General features: G+C 38.8%; 1 protein-coding gene across 1 annotated transcript in view; it reads right to left on the reverse strand.

Annotated features, from left to right (window-relative positions):
• Positions 1-378: 378 nt before the first annotated feature.
• Positions 379-16477, reverse strand: part of CADPS2 (calcium dependent secretion activator 2) — a 321648-nt gene continuing 305549 nt past the window's right edge. Inside the window, exons 27-28 of the mRNA XM_040595763.1 lie at positions 4806-4910; positions 379-1354 (exon numbers count right to left, since the gene is read on the reverse strand). Coding sequence (XP_040451697.1) covers positions 1184-1354; positions 4806-4910 — 276 coding nt within the window. The 3' untranslated portion in view covers positions 379-1183. The remainder of the gene's footprint in view (positions 1355-4805; positions 4911-16477) is intronic.

The raw sequence follows: 16477 nt of genomic DNA on the forward strand, positions 1-16477 counted from the left end.
ATTAGTCATGTTCATGCAAAAAAACCAAACCCCCCCCCAAACAAAAAGCCGAAACAAAAACCAAACCAAACCAAACCAAACCAACCCCCAAAGCTGCATTTTTTGTAAGTTGTGTGAATTTTGACTGATGAAAATTTGAATTCTTTCCAGCTCATATTGAGGGTATAGAAAATCAGGCAGCAGGCACTCTCTGTTTGTCTGCTCGTGAGGGTTTTTGTTTGCTTTTTTTTCCTTTATCAAGGCATTGTGTCTTTGGATATTTATGTGCTATATATATCTGCTCTATAAAAAAAATATTGACTATAAATCACTATAGAAACTAAATAGAATAATCTTTAAAAATCCTTGTTCTCATGAGGAATCACGCAACAGTTGAAATGGTTTGAAATATTGAAAACATCTTTTAATTGTAGAATTCTATACAAACTTGGGTAGATACAGAAGTGGTCACGACAAAATGTGTTCTTATTGCCTGAAATTTTTCACAGAAATAGAAACATTGATGGCAAGCTTACTGACATCCAACATGATGAGATACCTTTAAACTTGCAAAATGAATAGACACAACACTCCTAAGTAGTTTGTATGTGTTTGACTGTCCTTGAAGTCCTACTATTTATATACCAACTGCAAAATACAAAGAACCAAGATTAAAATTTTTAATGCACATCGCATAATAATGTAAAATTAAGCACAAAAAAAGGTAAACAAAATGTAATCCTGAAAATACACTATTTTTTTACCTAGGGCACTGACTTATTCCAAGAATGATTTCTGGTATAGTTGTATTTTAAGTGAGGCACACATTTTGTTTTCTGCACAGGACGTCAATACCTGATGGAGATACAAGAACGAATGGTAACGAACAAAAGGGAAAGAAACATAATCACAAGTAGAACTCAAACTCCATGCCAGTGTTCTTGCAGCTCTAAGCAAAGCTATACATTAAAATATGCTACAACCATTGTTCTGAAAAAGTCCTTGGCACTTTTCCTCTGATAATCTTACTTTCTTTTTTTTAAATTTTTTTAAAAAACAGAGCAAATTACGTTTCTTCACCTATATCATAAGGCAAAACTATAAACGCAAGTACAAGGACAAGTTACTAAAAAAACCCCAAGCCAGAGATAACCCCCACCCTCAGACCATCACACCCGAACTCCAAATGCTTGGTGAAATAGTATCATCCTTCCTCCTCATCACTGTCTTTCATAGTAATGCCCTGAAGTCCTCCCGCATCCGTGACTGATACTGTGGCTTCCTCTACGGTCAGACGGCTGTGAACGGTATCGTAGGTTTTACTGTTCAGTGTTCCCTCCAGCACGCCTTGCAACCTGAAGTCTCGGTAGGTTTTCTGCAGCAAAAATAAAACATCTTGAATCGGACCTGAGCAAGTCTGAGCAGCCTTCTGCTACACGCTGGCTATTTCTAGCATGCCAGTGGAACAGCTTTGTTCTGCCTGCACTTAGGGACCTATCATCTAGAGTTTGATAAAGATTTTGCGGTCTTGGTTGCATGAAATTCCTATAAACTCTAGAGAGTCTACAAGCCACGCTTTGATGTTATTCCTTTAAGAGACTGTGTTTTGTACTACATTTCTGTAACTGTATGCTGAGTTCTCAGTAACTTCCATTTGTCTCAGTGATTCAATAAAAAACAAAGATTTTTTCTAACAGCATATTGAAATATGAATTTAGCTACAGGTAGGTCTGTCATTTCATATAAAATGTGAATGTCTGACTCTTTCCCCATAATATGATTTTATTGGCATTTATCTTTACATTTATAAGACAAGTCTGGAAAAATAAGATACATTTTAGATCATGGTCTATAACGTAAACATTTCTCAGGTGACTACTTCAGCCAGTTATCTTACACTGTCGCCTACATTTTGACTCACATCTACATCTGTTGGTTTTTTTTTCACTTGAGAATGTTTTGTTTCCCTGGTATCCAGGGTTTCTATGAACTAGCAGATACGACTTTCTTCTTTGACTTTCTATCAAGTAAGAATTCTGAGTGGAACTACTTTATTCATTGATGCTATGTTCAAGTGAGCATATGGAAAATCATTTACTCTACCTTCTTTTTTTTAAGTTGTAACACGTTTGAAATGATCTTTCCTGAAGTTAGCCTAAAAAGCTGAAGAAGGACAAGTTGCTCTAGTTTGTTTTGTTATTTTGTGTGCACTGTTACTATGAGTTCCCAATGTTTATGGAAGAGAATATGAGAAAAAGAAAATGGAAGATAACAAAAGGTTATCATCAGGCCCATGCCTCTGCTGGAGGAGACGGTGCACAACCCTTAGGGAAAGAAAAGAGGAGAGCTGTTCTTGTTTCACTCAATACTTCAGAGAACTGCAAAAGACACCTCTCAAACCAGGTAACGTTCAGATGGGAGATTTTTTCCTGCCACTATGATGATTATTTAAACCTTGTTTGAATCACTGCAACTGAGATTTATTTGACTTTCATAGGTCAGCTTCAGAGTCAATGGATGCAGCTTATGTTTTCCTCACATACTCCTGCAAGTACCCTGCCTGGTCTTTTTCAAGTGTCACCATTGCATTCCTTTTTTATAACACTGTGCATTCAATTTCCTTTTATGCTGCTAACAGGTCCTACAGCATTTTTTTTTTCAGTTTTACATTGTATTCCTCCCATTCTCAGACCAGCACTCTGGGGTTCAGTCATTGCTCTTCTCTTGACACGCTTTTGCAGGATTATAATGTTCACTTCCAAGCTTAATTTTTCATTTCTCCCTAACTTTCCTCTTGGTCCTTGACTCTTCTTCAGTTACATCCCTCTGTACGTGTCTCAGACGTCTAATGATATCTTTATGCCATCATGAAGGCTTTAATGGGAACAAACCATGTTTCTTCTTCTGGTCATTCTTAATAACGCCATGACTTTTGCTGCATCCAAACATGAAAGAATCATCTAGAATCATCTATTTCTTACTCATTCCATGACCTTTAAAAATAAACCTCCCACTTCTTTTTTTTTGGAATATTTTCAAGAGATGTCAGGGGCAACACAGCCTCCGAGTTTTTCCAACAGCAAACAGAGAAGTGCCTTCATTCACTCTGGAGTTTGGAGGACCTGGGCCTCCCCCTGTGCCTCTCCCCAGCTAGGCTGCAGCAGTGAAAGCTTCTTAGGGTACTCTGCTTGAACCACTGTTTCTTATCTCCAGTCGGTCTCCTGAGTTCCTCTTTTACCAGTTCTGTCTTCAACCACCAAAACACAGGTGGACAACAGTCTCTGTCTTCCAGTACATTGACCAGAATGTCTATGACTGACATCATCTTCAATCTTCCGTATCCACAGGAGACGCCATGGAGTAACACGCTATGTGCAAAGCAAGCCAGGTGCACGAGCACAGCAAGGCTGCTGCCGTGACCACCGTGTCCCCCCCGCCAGCGGGAGCCTACTTCTTTGGAACCAGGCTGATGGGTGCGCCAGGCAGCAGAGGGAAGGCTGGCTGGGAGTGCTGCTTGTTCACCTGACGCTCGGTTTTGTGAGAGCCTCTTTAAATCTCCCAGGTGATATTTTACTGGTAGAATTTAGCCTGCCCATTCTCAGATCTCACTGGGCACAGGTTTTAGCTCCTGTGACACCTTTTCCCCCCCCGGAGGATGGTAACTCCCTTCACTTGAGAAGAGCTTTAAACCTTTCACAAGTGCCATTCATTTCAACAACAAATAGCAAACTGCTTTTGCTGTTTTGGCTTGTAATATAATGAAGAGCCAAATCCTGTTCCCAGAGAAATCAGTTAAGGTCAAAAATAGCAAAGCTAAGCTTGGCTGGTTCAGGGAGCCGTGATGCCATCATATTTATGACTATTTGCTTGCATTGCAACTCTCTCTCACTTTTTTTTTCTTTTAGGTAAGTAAATCCTGAAAGTTGCAGTTGCAATTCTGGTGTCCACAAGTTAAAATGCTTCTGAGTTTACAGTCTGGCATGAACTTAAGGAGAAAATATTTTGAAGAAATCAAAGTCACCAGTGACAACAGGTGCTTCTTATTCTGCATTCATACAGATAACAAGAATGTTCAGAGTTAAACAAGACAGCATTAAAAAGGGAAAAAATCTGAAATGGCTTTCCGTCTCTTGCCTAAGGGTGTTAACTAAGATCTGAAAGGGAGTTAGGAGGAAACTTGCTTTTATGGTAGGGTAACCCATAATTGCCTATTTCAAGGTATTTTACACTTTGCTTACAATCATTTGACATTGGCCAGTGTAAATGACAGAGGACTGGACTGGAGGGATCGGTAGTTCTATTGATACTTATCCCGGAGTATGAAAGCTTAGAAAATGTTATCTAGAATATTTTTTTCCAACTGAACCTAGTAAACACATGCACATAAAAAAGAAAATAGTTACTTTTTAGGAGACTGGGAAAAGTGGAGAAATAATACAATTGGGATTAGGGTAATTAAAAAATATCTGTAATATGACAAACAATAATTTATTAGGCATACCATACAGCATTGCTGGACGGCTAGCAGTAATCTGTTAAAATTCCTGAAAATAATCTTAATTGTCACTGAGATGAGACCAGAATAGGTGACAGTTACCATACTACAAGTGCACATATAATTACCATTAGAGGTTTTAATACATAGGTAGTTTTTTTCTTCTGAAATTTGCTACAACAGAAAAAAAAAAAAACCCAACCTAAAACTACGTAAGGTTGAAACTTTATTCCACATTACCTAACTTTTAGGGAGATTTATACTTATCCATGTTAATACTTTATCATTTTTCTCTCTTTACTATGCAGTCTAACACAAACAGATTTTTTACCTTTACTATCTTGATGAGAGTCTTCAGTTGGTAGATGTGAAGCTGAAGGTCTAATCTATCAGCCAACCACATGCATATGACTTTCATGGAGCTGCTATACCATTGCTGAAAAGAAGGATAAAAAAACCCAACACCAAACAACTCTGCAGTATTCATTTAACAGATTTGGTAATGAGGTAATGAAACACTTTGAAATGATCACAGATCAGCACTTAAAGTCAACAGTGATATAATTTCCTGTTAAGAGAATTGCATGGGTCAGTAGGAAATCAAACAACTTGACCTAGACTGTTCTTTACATGAATTAGCAACTGCCATTTTATCTTTCAGTTACAACAATTTCAAGAAAAACAGCGTTATGCACTTTGCTATCTGTCAGTAAGAATGGATATTAAATACACAATTACATGAGAGAATTGACAGCCAAAACAGCAAGGCAAAAAATAGGTAGGGTATCTTGAGAGACAATTTGCGATACCTAGATTTCCTGATCCAGACAGGAAAACAGCATCAGACAGAATATGCAATGTCTTGCTTTTTTCTTTTAAATCACTTCTGTATTAAGCAAAAAAAAAATTTCAGAAATCCATGGAAACTGTATTTCAGCATGATGAAAACACCGCTCTGCCCCTCCCAAAATAACCATGTTAAGGTTTTGTTTTACATTAATTATTAATTATAATTACAGCCTACCTTATTTCCTCTTTTTATCTTAGGCACGGGTATGTTTTCCCTTAAAGCTTCACAAACGGCTGGGGTAAGAATAAGCTCTCTGCTGTTGGTGTCTATGTTACTGTAAAAAAACGCTCAGATCCAAATAGCTACTATAAATAGTTCTTTCAGATTAACTGGATTAAAGGAGATTTTACTAAACATAGTTGTAGCAGTTTTCCTCCCTCTCCTGTAAAATACCAACCAGATGTCATTTAGTCAAACTGTAAAAAGGAAGGTTTTTTTTGTTTTTCATTTTAGCAGTGAGAGATTAAAAGAGTTTGTGTCGTAGGTCTGTTTCTAGTCTCTTTCCCCACAGGGAAGCAGCTTAAATTCTTTTCTAATGTAATTTCCTGTGTCTTTACAAAATACACAGATATGCAAAGAGAGGAAACTGCACATTTTAAAATGCAGCATGTTAGGCAAGGTATATGTCATGAAGTAATTCAAAGGAAGGGTCTAACACATCTCATTAGCCACCTCTACATTAACAAATAAAATGAAGTATATATTGAAAAAATGAAGACAAATTACAGGCTACTGGATGTAACAAAAGACAGAACTAGAATCTTTTCATCAAAATGTAAGCTCTCTGGAAAAAGCTTTGAAGACATACAGTGAATATATGTAAAGAAACAGTCTCGTCTCACTGTAACTATCAGTTTTAAGATAAGTTTGAAATAAGATTGTCATATAATAACGGCTTCCATTTATTTTGTATAATGTGTTAAAATGTATTATAATTTTAAATCATTGCAAATAAATTATTCACATTTTAGAGTTTATCCTATTAATTTAGTATTTTACAGAAGTGAACAAACACCACACAAAAGGCAGATAGCTGCACATTTCATATAAGTAATTTGATTTATTCAATAAAATATGGGACTGATCGGATATCCATAAAATAATGGGTTTTTACCACTGCCTGACATTCTCATGCTATTACATTATTTCACCCCAAACATGCATGCTGGTTTTGATTTCTTTTATAAGTACCTGCAAAATATTTTTAATGTGACAGAGTTGTTACTAAGTGGCAGCTGTAAACTATATGACATCTGTATATATACTAATGTCTAGAGAATAAAATACAGTTGAGCTTATTCACTCAGGAAACTCGATTGATCTAATAAACATAAACATTAATATGCCAAGCATTCTACCCAGAATATCTAGTGTTCACTGCAGTAAGATGAGGTCAGTTATTACATTATCACTCAGACTCTACAGTTGTTTATCTGTAACATAGTAATGGGAAAGAGAATGGTTTTAGTAGTGGAGTTTTCTCAAAACTGATATTCTTCCATAAAAAAAATCCAATAACACATCCACAATGTATACAGTTTGTAGCAGGTAGGAAGCAGAAGGGGCTGAAACTTAGTCACACAAACAAATTGCAGACAGAATCAAAAAATCTGTGATTGGTTTCCCCATGCAACACCACTGAATTGTGCCAGATCACTAAGGATAGACCCAGTCCCAGTCTTCTGGCAAAACGTGTTTTGAAGCCCAGCCAGACAACTTAACTAAGATGGATGCAGTAAAAATTAAGACTCTCCATACATATCTGTGATATGCTTGCATACACTGAAAACAAAGCTAAAAAATCAGAGGGAATTAATTTTGCTACTCAAATTTGTGAATAAAAACAATGTAATATGTTTTATTGACTAGCTTTGGTATGTTAAACTTTCAGTAGAAATGTTTAATTCGGTGATTGTGAAATGATACTATGGTACTTGCTCCTCTGTCAACATACCTTTTCAGAAAAAATATGACTGCTATTGTATTAGAAAAAGATGTATTCTTATTTTGAATTGCCGCAGTATTTTCAAGAAAAATCACATCCAGCATATTTTTAGAGTCCTCCTAGAGGTACTTGTGGGTGGGATTCCTATTCCTTATTAAGAAGTTATGTTATAGCCTTATACCCACCAATTTTGATCACTTCAGGCTGAAGCTGCATAAACATAAATCTGCTGGACTTCGTAAGAAGAGAAGTAAGTATCACCCTATCGCTTCTTTCGGAGCCTGTTAAAATGCACAGCACTGCAAATGCCTCTCAGAGGTGGAACCCAAGGCCACACATTCTGACAACCATGAACACGTTACAGAGGCAGGGATGCATCTACTGTGACTTACAGGAACTGGTTGCAAACTCAGAAGTGCTTCGGCAGTTAGATAATGGTCTGGTGATTACAAGTTTTCAAGTAGTAATAATTAAAAAGAAATCCTTCTATCTGGTTTAAGAAAAAGTCACTTTCCCGCTAGTAACAATAGCACTGAAAGGACAATGCAGCTCTTGTAGATGTCAATTATATGGTATTAATGCCATGTTCTTTGCTGTTTCCTATGCAAGAATAAAGCAGGAAGTGTTTATTAAATATGTTTTTCACATCAGCATGTAACAGCAGCCAACCACTCTAACGAAAATGTTTACCTCCCTGCTCCCGTTCACTGCCCCCCCGTCTTCTTATTCATAGCTTATCCAGCTCCTGTAAGGGCATGCATTACTCACTTCATTTTCCTGAGATACCTCTTTTAAAGTAAAAAAAATAAGAGAAAAGGAAAGGCTAGGGTTGACTCTGTGAGACCCCTGTATTTATTCACACTTATTGTGCATGACTGTAGACTGGTAAATCATATTAGCAGCCCATCTCCCCATCAAGCTGCTACTTGCTTTCCAGCCCTGGGAAGGTTCAACAAATCAACAGGAGCACGGAAAACAGAACATCAGTCTAATCTAGTGTTTAAGGTGAAGTTTTCAAACCCAATCTAAGAAGATCTTTAGAGCAAGCAACAAGCTGAAGGGCTCAGAAGGTGGTATTGACAATGAAAGAGTGTTGAAATATTGAGAAGCGCAGCACTTGTGCATTTTTAATAACAAGAGGGTCAACGAGGACACAGCTCCCTCAGTGCCAATAGTTGCCACACCAGGGCTATAAACGCTCTCAGTTCATCAGATTTCTTAAACAGTTCATCAGCTTTCTTAAACACCCTAAACCCCCTCAGCGGACCTTTAGTCTTAAATTAACAAACCAAAGCAATGAAAGAGGGTGCAGCTTGAATGGCCAGCATTGATCCCCAACGGGGCTCGGCGTGGCTACAGGCGTTGAAAAACTCGCTCCATTGTCGGGAGGAATTGACAAACCTCCTCGCCTAAATAGTCCAGCTCAGGCGGGCTAGAGGCACGCAGCTGTAAAGGGCTCCCCTCGCCCCGCTCCCAGCGCTCACAATGCGCCAGGCATGAGCTCTTTGTCAGGCCCAGACTCTGCAATTTTCTAACAAGGATTAAAGTTGTTTCTCGGCAGGGCCAGTGAAAAGCGATTTAGCAACATACCGTGCTTTCTTCAGGCAAGTTAAAGAGAAGTAGTTAAGGAATTTCATTATTCTGTTGACCAGTGGAAATACAAAACAAATATATTAAATATTCACCATCTTTCTGGGTGCCTGAGCTATAACATTCGCCAAACGGTTCAATTAAATATAACACTTATCGGCTGAAAGCCAGCACTTCAGATTTATTTTTGAAGTTTTATAAAAAGGTGCAGCTGTTTGCCACCTGGAAGGAGGCTCAATACATACTAATACACAATGCTTTAGTCCTTCTAGGGCTGTTATCCCTCATGCCTGAGACACAAGACCCCGTCGAGTTTCTGTATCTTGCCTGCTCTTGATAAATGGGCTCTGTCAAAATGCTTTTTCTGCAGAATATGGCAGGGGGAACAGCTTTTCTAGGAACCGCATTTTATCTTCCTACCGAAGCCTTTATTGCACTATTGATCAGGAATTGAGTTGCTCAGACGACAACGGGATGTTTTTACTTCCTCCGGCTCTACTTTTCCTACCAGAAACAATAACAAGTATTCTTCTCACTGAAGAAACTGCACATCAAAGGCAGCATAAGCTCAAATGCATAAGAAAGACTATGAGCATGTTGAATATTAAATGCTAAAATGCCTAGTTTTTATTAAAAGGCAATGCTGCAATGTTGTTTCCAGATTTTGATAGCTAGCAGTGTGCACTAGCAGCGCACCAAGGAACTTTTACAACATTTACAAAAATGTTGAATGACGAAAACAGTTATTTTTTAAAAATGCAAACAGCAAAAATTAGAAAAAAGTTCCTAAGTTTCATAATATGTTTCCCTCCTTGCAAAATATGAACAATCACACTGACTTCCTTAGTTGAATGTTAATGAGGGAAACAAGTGTCATTTGTAGCGTCTGGAAACACTGAGGTTTAGAAGTTATAGTTGTATTTTCAAGTTTAGGTATAGACATCATCCACTTAAATGAGGATTTTTACCTGAGTAGTGATGAGTTCATACATTCTTCTGAAGGCTGGGAAGCCTTGGTAACTCTTAAAAAAAACCCCAAACCTGGGGAAGGATGTCTTAACCTGTGGGCCACCATGATACATCAGAAGGTATGTACACGCAGGAACACCAAAATAAGAAATCAAGTCAGAAGGAGTAATTAACATTCAAAATATCTTTATGTTTCTGCAGAAAAGAAAAATATTTAATTGCAGACTAAAAGCCACAATGAAGCAGCACTGCATAAGATGTTTATGCTTTTCGCTCAGGTTTAGGTAGCCTTTTGATTAAGAAAGCCTGAGAAAACTTTGAAGGTCGGAGCCGCTGTAGGTAGACATAAACAGAAAATGTAATGTTTCAACATGCTGAAATTTTGTTTGTACTCTCTTCCAAGCCTATCAGTTCTGCTTCCTGACATGGGCAATTTATGAACTGGTTAAAGTAGCAATTTCTTCTAATGGAGGGAGACCAGAACTTGTTGACTAGTGAGGTAGTGCCTTCCCACCAGTCCTTCCTGTATTTTCACTCCTCTGAGAGGAAGAAATTACTTCCCCAGTGACTTTTCTTTTCTATATTGCACTGGTCATAGATGTGCACCAGTCTGTGAGGCACTTCCAGTTGCATTTTCAATGAGGATAACTGTGTCAGTGACCAGGAAAATGAAGGAACAGAAGCTGGGGAAACCTGGGAGAAGAGAAAGCTCTCATGCAAGTCTTCCCATCCCACAATTAGCTCCACGTGGCTTCATGGTGACAGCCACTGTCCTTCTGTGACATACTGTCCAACCCCACAAGGATGTGGTTTCTTGTTATACATAGTCTCACAGTGCCATAACATAAAATGTTCAGCTTGGTTTGACTCTGAGCACCCAGGTTTACAGTGCCATCCCTGAAAAAATACTCGTACCAAAATCCAGAACTTTGCCTTCATGGGAAGTCCGTGCAAAGGTGATAGTGTGTGCGTGCGTGTCTCAACGTTACTGTGCTGCATCAACAGAGAATTCTTTGTTATTGAGATGTGCTTCTACAGTAGAGACGGTAAGATTCAGTTGGCACAAGTGGTCAGTTAGCTGGCCTCTGACTGTAGAAATAGAAATCACACCACGTCCAGATACAATGAAGTTTTCAAGGCCACTTGTAGCCTGGCTATTCTTACAGCTACCCTAGTGCTTCTGGCTGTTTGGTTTTTGGCAAGGTAGTAATCTTTCTGTTTAGGACATCCAAGAAATTTATATTATTTCTCTGAAACATGAAAAATGGATCCACCTTTTGATTCAAAGCACTGCTATGACTGCACAAAAAAATTTATGTGGCATAAATTTCATAGCCGAATGGATATGGGGGAAACAGCTGACATTAGGACTGTGCCAAGAGTTAGAACTGTAGCTCCATTTTATGGGCACTGATCAAGCACTACTTCACCTATGTGTTCACTTCCTGTATATTTAATGTATTAGGACACATTACGTTTCCTGGTATTTAAAATATATGAAATACAATCCATACAAATATTAAAGCTGAAAGGGTATTTTAACGTACTTTAGCTTTCATCCAATAATAGTATATATCCTTTAATATACAGACAGCAGACCAGGAAAGCTTAGGGGGCTTACTTTTGCATTTTTTCAAATGTTCACAAAGTTCAAAGAGAATACTATTGGTTCTGGAGGTCACCATGATGCCACTACATTTATTCCTTTTGCATTTTTTTTCCCTAGGAATTTTCATTTAAAAAAAACTGAAAGAAATGAAGATTAAACTAAGCAGTAGTGGAAAATACATCGAGTTAGCTTTGTTGGAACCATGGGATTAGCAGGCAGTACAAACGAATGCAGCCTTTTCCCTACACCAAAAATCAGATATTTAAACCCCCTTGATCTGGAAAATACAAATTATTAAATCAATATTGTCATATGAAAACCCTCTATTTAACTCTGCTCCTCGTTTTACTGCAGTTCCTTTGCACATTTTCATCCAAGGACCTGTCCAGAAGTCCCCCCTGTTGCTGGATCATTCATTTCTGCTGTAACGCTTCCAAGCCCTGGGCTCCCTCACGTGCTCCTACCTTGCACAGAGCCCCTGACACACACCTCTTCCACCCCACCAGTGTCTTACACTTCTAATGTTCAGCACCACTTATCAAGGCATTTTCCTGGAAACGTCCCAGGCTTTCAGCCAGCTTCCATATTTTGCTTCCTCCTCTAAGCCTGAAATGCTAAGCCGTGTTTTGAACTTCGGCTTTGGAATGTGCAAAAATGTTTGTAGCGTTAAGTTTACAGCTACATGTACCAGAAAAGAAGAAGTGAGAAAGAAACCAGATATTACCGTCTTCTTCAACACTCATACTTCTTGTGATACAGGGATCAGGACCAAGATTTCTTTAACTTGGTCATTTCAAATTCCAAATTGTTCGGGTACATTTTTTTCTGCTTTTTTTTCCCTTCTTCCTTTTTATTTCTTTGTGTCTGTGTGATTGTAGCAGATTTATTAACTTGCCTCTTGCACTCTTGCTTGGCTGAGGAAGAAAGGTTTTTTTTCCTTCCAGTGGGATTCTTCCTTTGGTTCTCTTCTGCCTTTTTTGTGCCATTACTCCAATGAAGCTCTCAGGGAGCTCAAAAAAAAATATTTTGTTTTTCTTAAGAATGACTAATTGATGAAACAAACACTTTAGTCTTTAGTCAGTCTCATCCCTGCCTATTTGAATGAAGGACTCACACCGTCACTCCCAAAGCCATCAGGAGAAAAGGGAAAGGAGCTCAACAGAAAGAGGAACCCAAACCTTGACAGAAAGACCCTGTTCAGTGGACTTACGATGACAAACACATTGACAGTTGTTGGATAGGATGTTGTGGTAATACAAGGAAACAAAATTAGGCAATGAGAAGAAAAGAGAACGAGGATCATTTAAAGGCTTATTAAGCATCTTTGAAATTCCTAGGCAAAAAGGACATAATTCTAAAATAACAAAGAACATCTACCATATGAAAAGATTGCCTTTTAGAAGGAAAATATTTTTTTCATATTTTAGGCTTATAATTAAAAGCTGGCTAGTTGCTATGGAACTGCTGCCAACTTACAAATAAATATCACTTTTAACACAAAATATACAGTACTCATTTCTCCCTGTATTGTATAGTGGTTGCCAAACAGCAATTTACAATATTTATGCTACTTTATAATGTTTGTGACCTTCATTTTTTTCCTGTCTTCTTCACATATGGTACATGCGCTGGGAAACTGGAAGTTTGCAAAATTAGACATGCTTAACTTCCCTCCGATTCTGGACATATGTAATGTTGCTGTTCTGATTTCAAACACTAGGTAATAACATAATGCTCATGACTGAGAGACTAACAGCAGTTTCCCTGCCCCACTCTGGATATGCAGCATATCTGCGAACAGTACTCCCATAGGTTATTCTGGTGCTACAACTCTCTCGAGCAGACACTGTCAGTCTGGCTAGGCGATGTGTTGCGTTGCAGTTTGTGGTCTATCTGCAAACATCCTCCAAGGCACAGAATGGGGAACATCACTCGAATGACCTTGAAGTGAAAGCCAGTGTGGATCCTTAAAATAAACAAATGAACATAATGCAAAACAAATGACCAAGTTGTTACACATTATAACACTCGCCTCTTGCTGTCAGGCTCTGGTTTAAAAACCCTACAAATGTGCTTAGCTGCAAAAATGCTAAGCAGTCTTCCCAAGCTGGAAGCACCTTCTTTATGTGGAAGAGCTGAGAGAGCTGGGCCTTTTTAGCCTGGGGAAGAGAAGGCTGAGAGGGGATCTTATCAGTGAATATAATTATTTTAGAGGCGAGTGTCAGGAGGATGGGGCCAGGCTCTTTTCAGTGCTGCCCAGTGACAGGACAAGGGGCAACGGGAACAAACTGCAACACAAGAATTTCCTTCTGAATATGAGGAAGAACTTCTTTACTTTGAGGGTGACAGAGCACTGGAACAGGCTGCCCAGAGAGGCTGTGGGGTCTCCTTCTCTGGAGACATTCAAAGCCCACCTGGACGTGTCTCTGTGCCACCTGCTCTGGGTGAAGCTGCTTTAGCAGGGGGTTGGACTAGGTGATCTCCAGAGGTCCCTTCCAACTGTGACTATTCTGTGATTCTGTGTAAGTACATGTGTAACATTATAAGGTTAAACAGATCCACTCTGCCTGTAAGGTATGTAACTGAGACACCTATCTCTGCTTTTGCCCGTTTGTCTGGGACTTGGGAGTCCCTGGAGTGAAGCACCGGCTGAGAGCCCACAGGCAGAGACCTACTGTGAATGCATCTCTGCCTTAAGGTGTGTTTATTCTTCATCTCTGCACCATGTACCAAAAGTGAGGTGGACTGAAGTTGGGCCAAAGTCTGTGTTGTGGCTTTTACACTCATGTTAGTAGCTCTTGTGCTAGAGTCTTCTATTTAGACTCCCTGCTCCATGTGGAATGAGGTCAAGTACGTATTTTAGAGTATTTAAAACATCCTGCGTTCCTCTGGATGAATGTTTTTGCAGGCAGCTCATTTCTTTCCACCTCAGCAATCTTGACCCATCATCTGCCTACCCTGTGTGTTATTGCAGTGGCATACGATGGGGCTGGGCGCAGCTGTGAAGTTGATCGGGAGTTGCACAGTGGTGGAGCCACTCCTCTCCTATGCCGCATCGATTGGGCACCACGCTGAGCAGCGCTAATGTGGAGCAGAGGTCCACCCTCCTGCCTCCCTCTTGCTTCTCTCCTCCCCTCATCTCTCTGGAGAAAGTGTCCTTGGACTGGACAGGTGCCTGGTTTTCTCCTTTCCATCTCTGACCCTATTGCCCATGTGCACCCTTTCAGCTATGCATATTTTACAGCTGTGTTACTTTTTTTTTGGAGCCAACTTTCCTGTTCATTATTTGTACTGTTTTTCTTGCACATTGTAAACAATTTTAGTACACTACAAAGGATAGTCGATGCAGTGTAAATTAATACAACATACAACGAAACACTTCCAAGCTATTTAAAGGAAAACATCTCCATATAGGTCAACACTTTTGCACATTTAAATCAGCACCAAAGCTTCAGTTCCCTGTGTTCAAACAGGTTAAGAAGCTCTTTCTACTGACGAATCACTGACTTTGTTAGCGCACTCTGCAGCATCCTCACCTGGTACTATTTTGATTTACAACATAGCAACCTCTTTCTGTTACTCCAGACTCATTATAGTACAACTAGACCATTCTGATACTTTCTGGCACTATTTTTCTTGCAATATGATCAACGATGTGGTCGTGCATCTATTCACAAACACTTAGGCAGAGTTTTGCTTGATTGTCCTTTTTAAACTAAGCTTGATCCAAATGAAATACAAGTATAAATATCAAACCTGCAAGTAAGGTTTGAGAAGCCACAAGGTTCTCCTGCTGTTTATACGTGTGTGAATTACAGTACATCAGGAAATCAATATTCCCTAGATGGTGCTTGTGCCTGGCACTTCATGGTGAACAAACATTAGGTAAGACAATATAAATGGTACAATCCTTATTGATTTCTCTTGACTGTGTAGAATGTGAAAGCTGCAGCCACAGTTAACACTTACTGACAGACTCATCTAAAGTTTCAGTGCTATTTTATATTTTTATAGTTGTCCACGCTCAATTGATTCCATTAACTTGCTAGACACATTTCAAGCCATCTAGATAAGAAGAAAAAAAGCTGTGCCTGGAATGAGATGCTGCTACTTTGTGCCTAGCAGGATAAAAAGGTTAAAGGACTAAATTGTGCCTGGATGTTGGAAGGAGTTCTCTTTTATTTGATAGAATTGTTATTGTTTTTAGTGAATGGATACTGTGAGTGATGGATAGATGCATTTAACTAAGTTAAATAAATGAATGAACGGTATAGACCAGAAATGTCTATGGGGAAACTGTACTGGAAGCTCCCAATGTTATAGCCCCTCCCCAAACAAACAAGCGAAAAACCCTCATAGTTCCACCCCTGACTGATAAAATTCCCTAAGAAAAAAAATCAGATGGGCTTTAAAATCTTGAGTTTGAGATATTTTTTTCATTTTTTTTCCTCTTTTGACTCATGATGCACATTTTAAATTTTATTTTTATAGCAATTTATACTTCTTTTTTTTTTTTCTTCCCCAAAACAAGTAAGCTTCTCACACAAGTCAGAGAAATTAGGGGGTAGGACAGCATAAGAAGTTCTGAATATCAGGATATGAGATTTAATGCCCTGCAAAATAATTCTGTATTTCCCTTTTATATCCAAAGAGCCCTTTTAGCAAGATATCAGAATATCTATTTCATAGTTTATTACTCCCCCCGCTGGGAAGATTTAAATAATATGATTGAATTAGTGTGAAAAAGGTGTCAGACATCCATTCCATGAATACAAAATGCAGACTGGACTATGGGATACATCATGTCTCGAGAAAACCCTTTTTCTATCTTTTTGGGCTGTTCGGTACTCAGCAAGATGGAAATTCAGAAATTAAAAATGACATTCAAAATGATAAAGTGGGAAATGTATCATATAAAAACCATATCAAAAGCAGCCATCACGTTACAGTTTCCTCTAGAGAAAACACTGGCAGCTACAGCGCAGAACAGCTTACAAAGTGCTGAGTATTCTGATCCTGAAGCAGCAAAACCTGAAGCAC

This window comes from Falco naumanni, chromosome 5, assembly GCF_017639655.2.
Source record: "Falco naumanni isolate bFalNau1 chromosome 5, bFalNau1.pat, whole genome shotgun sequence".
Taxonomy (NCBI): Eukaryota; Metazoa; Chordata; class Aves; order Falconiformes; family Falconidae; genus Falco; species Falco naumanni.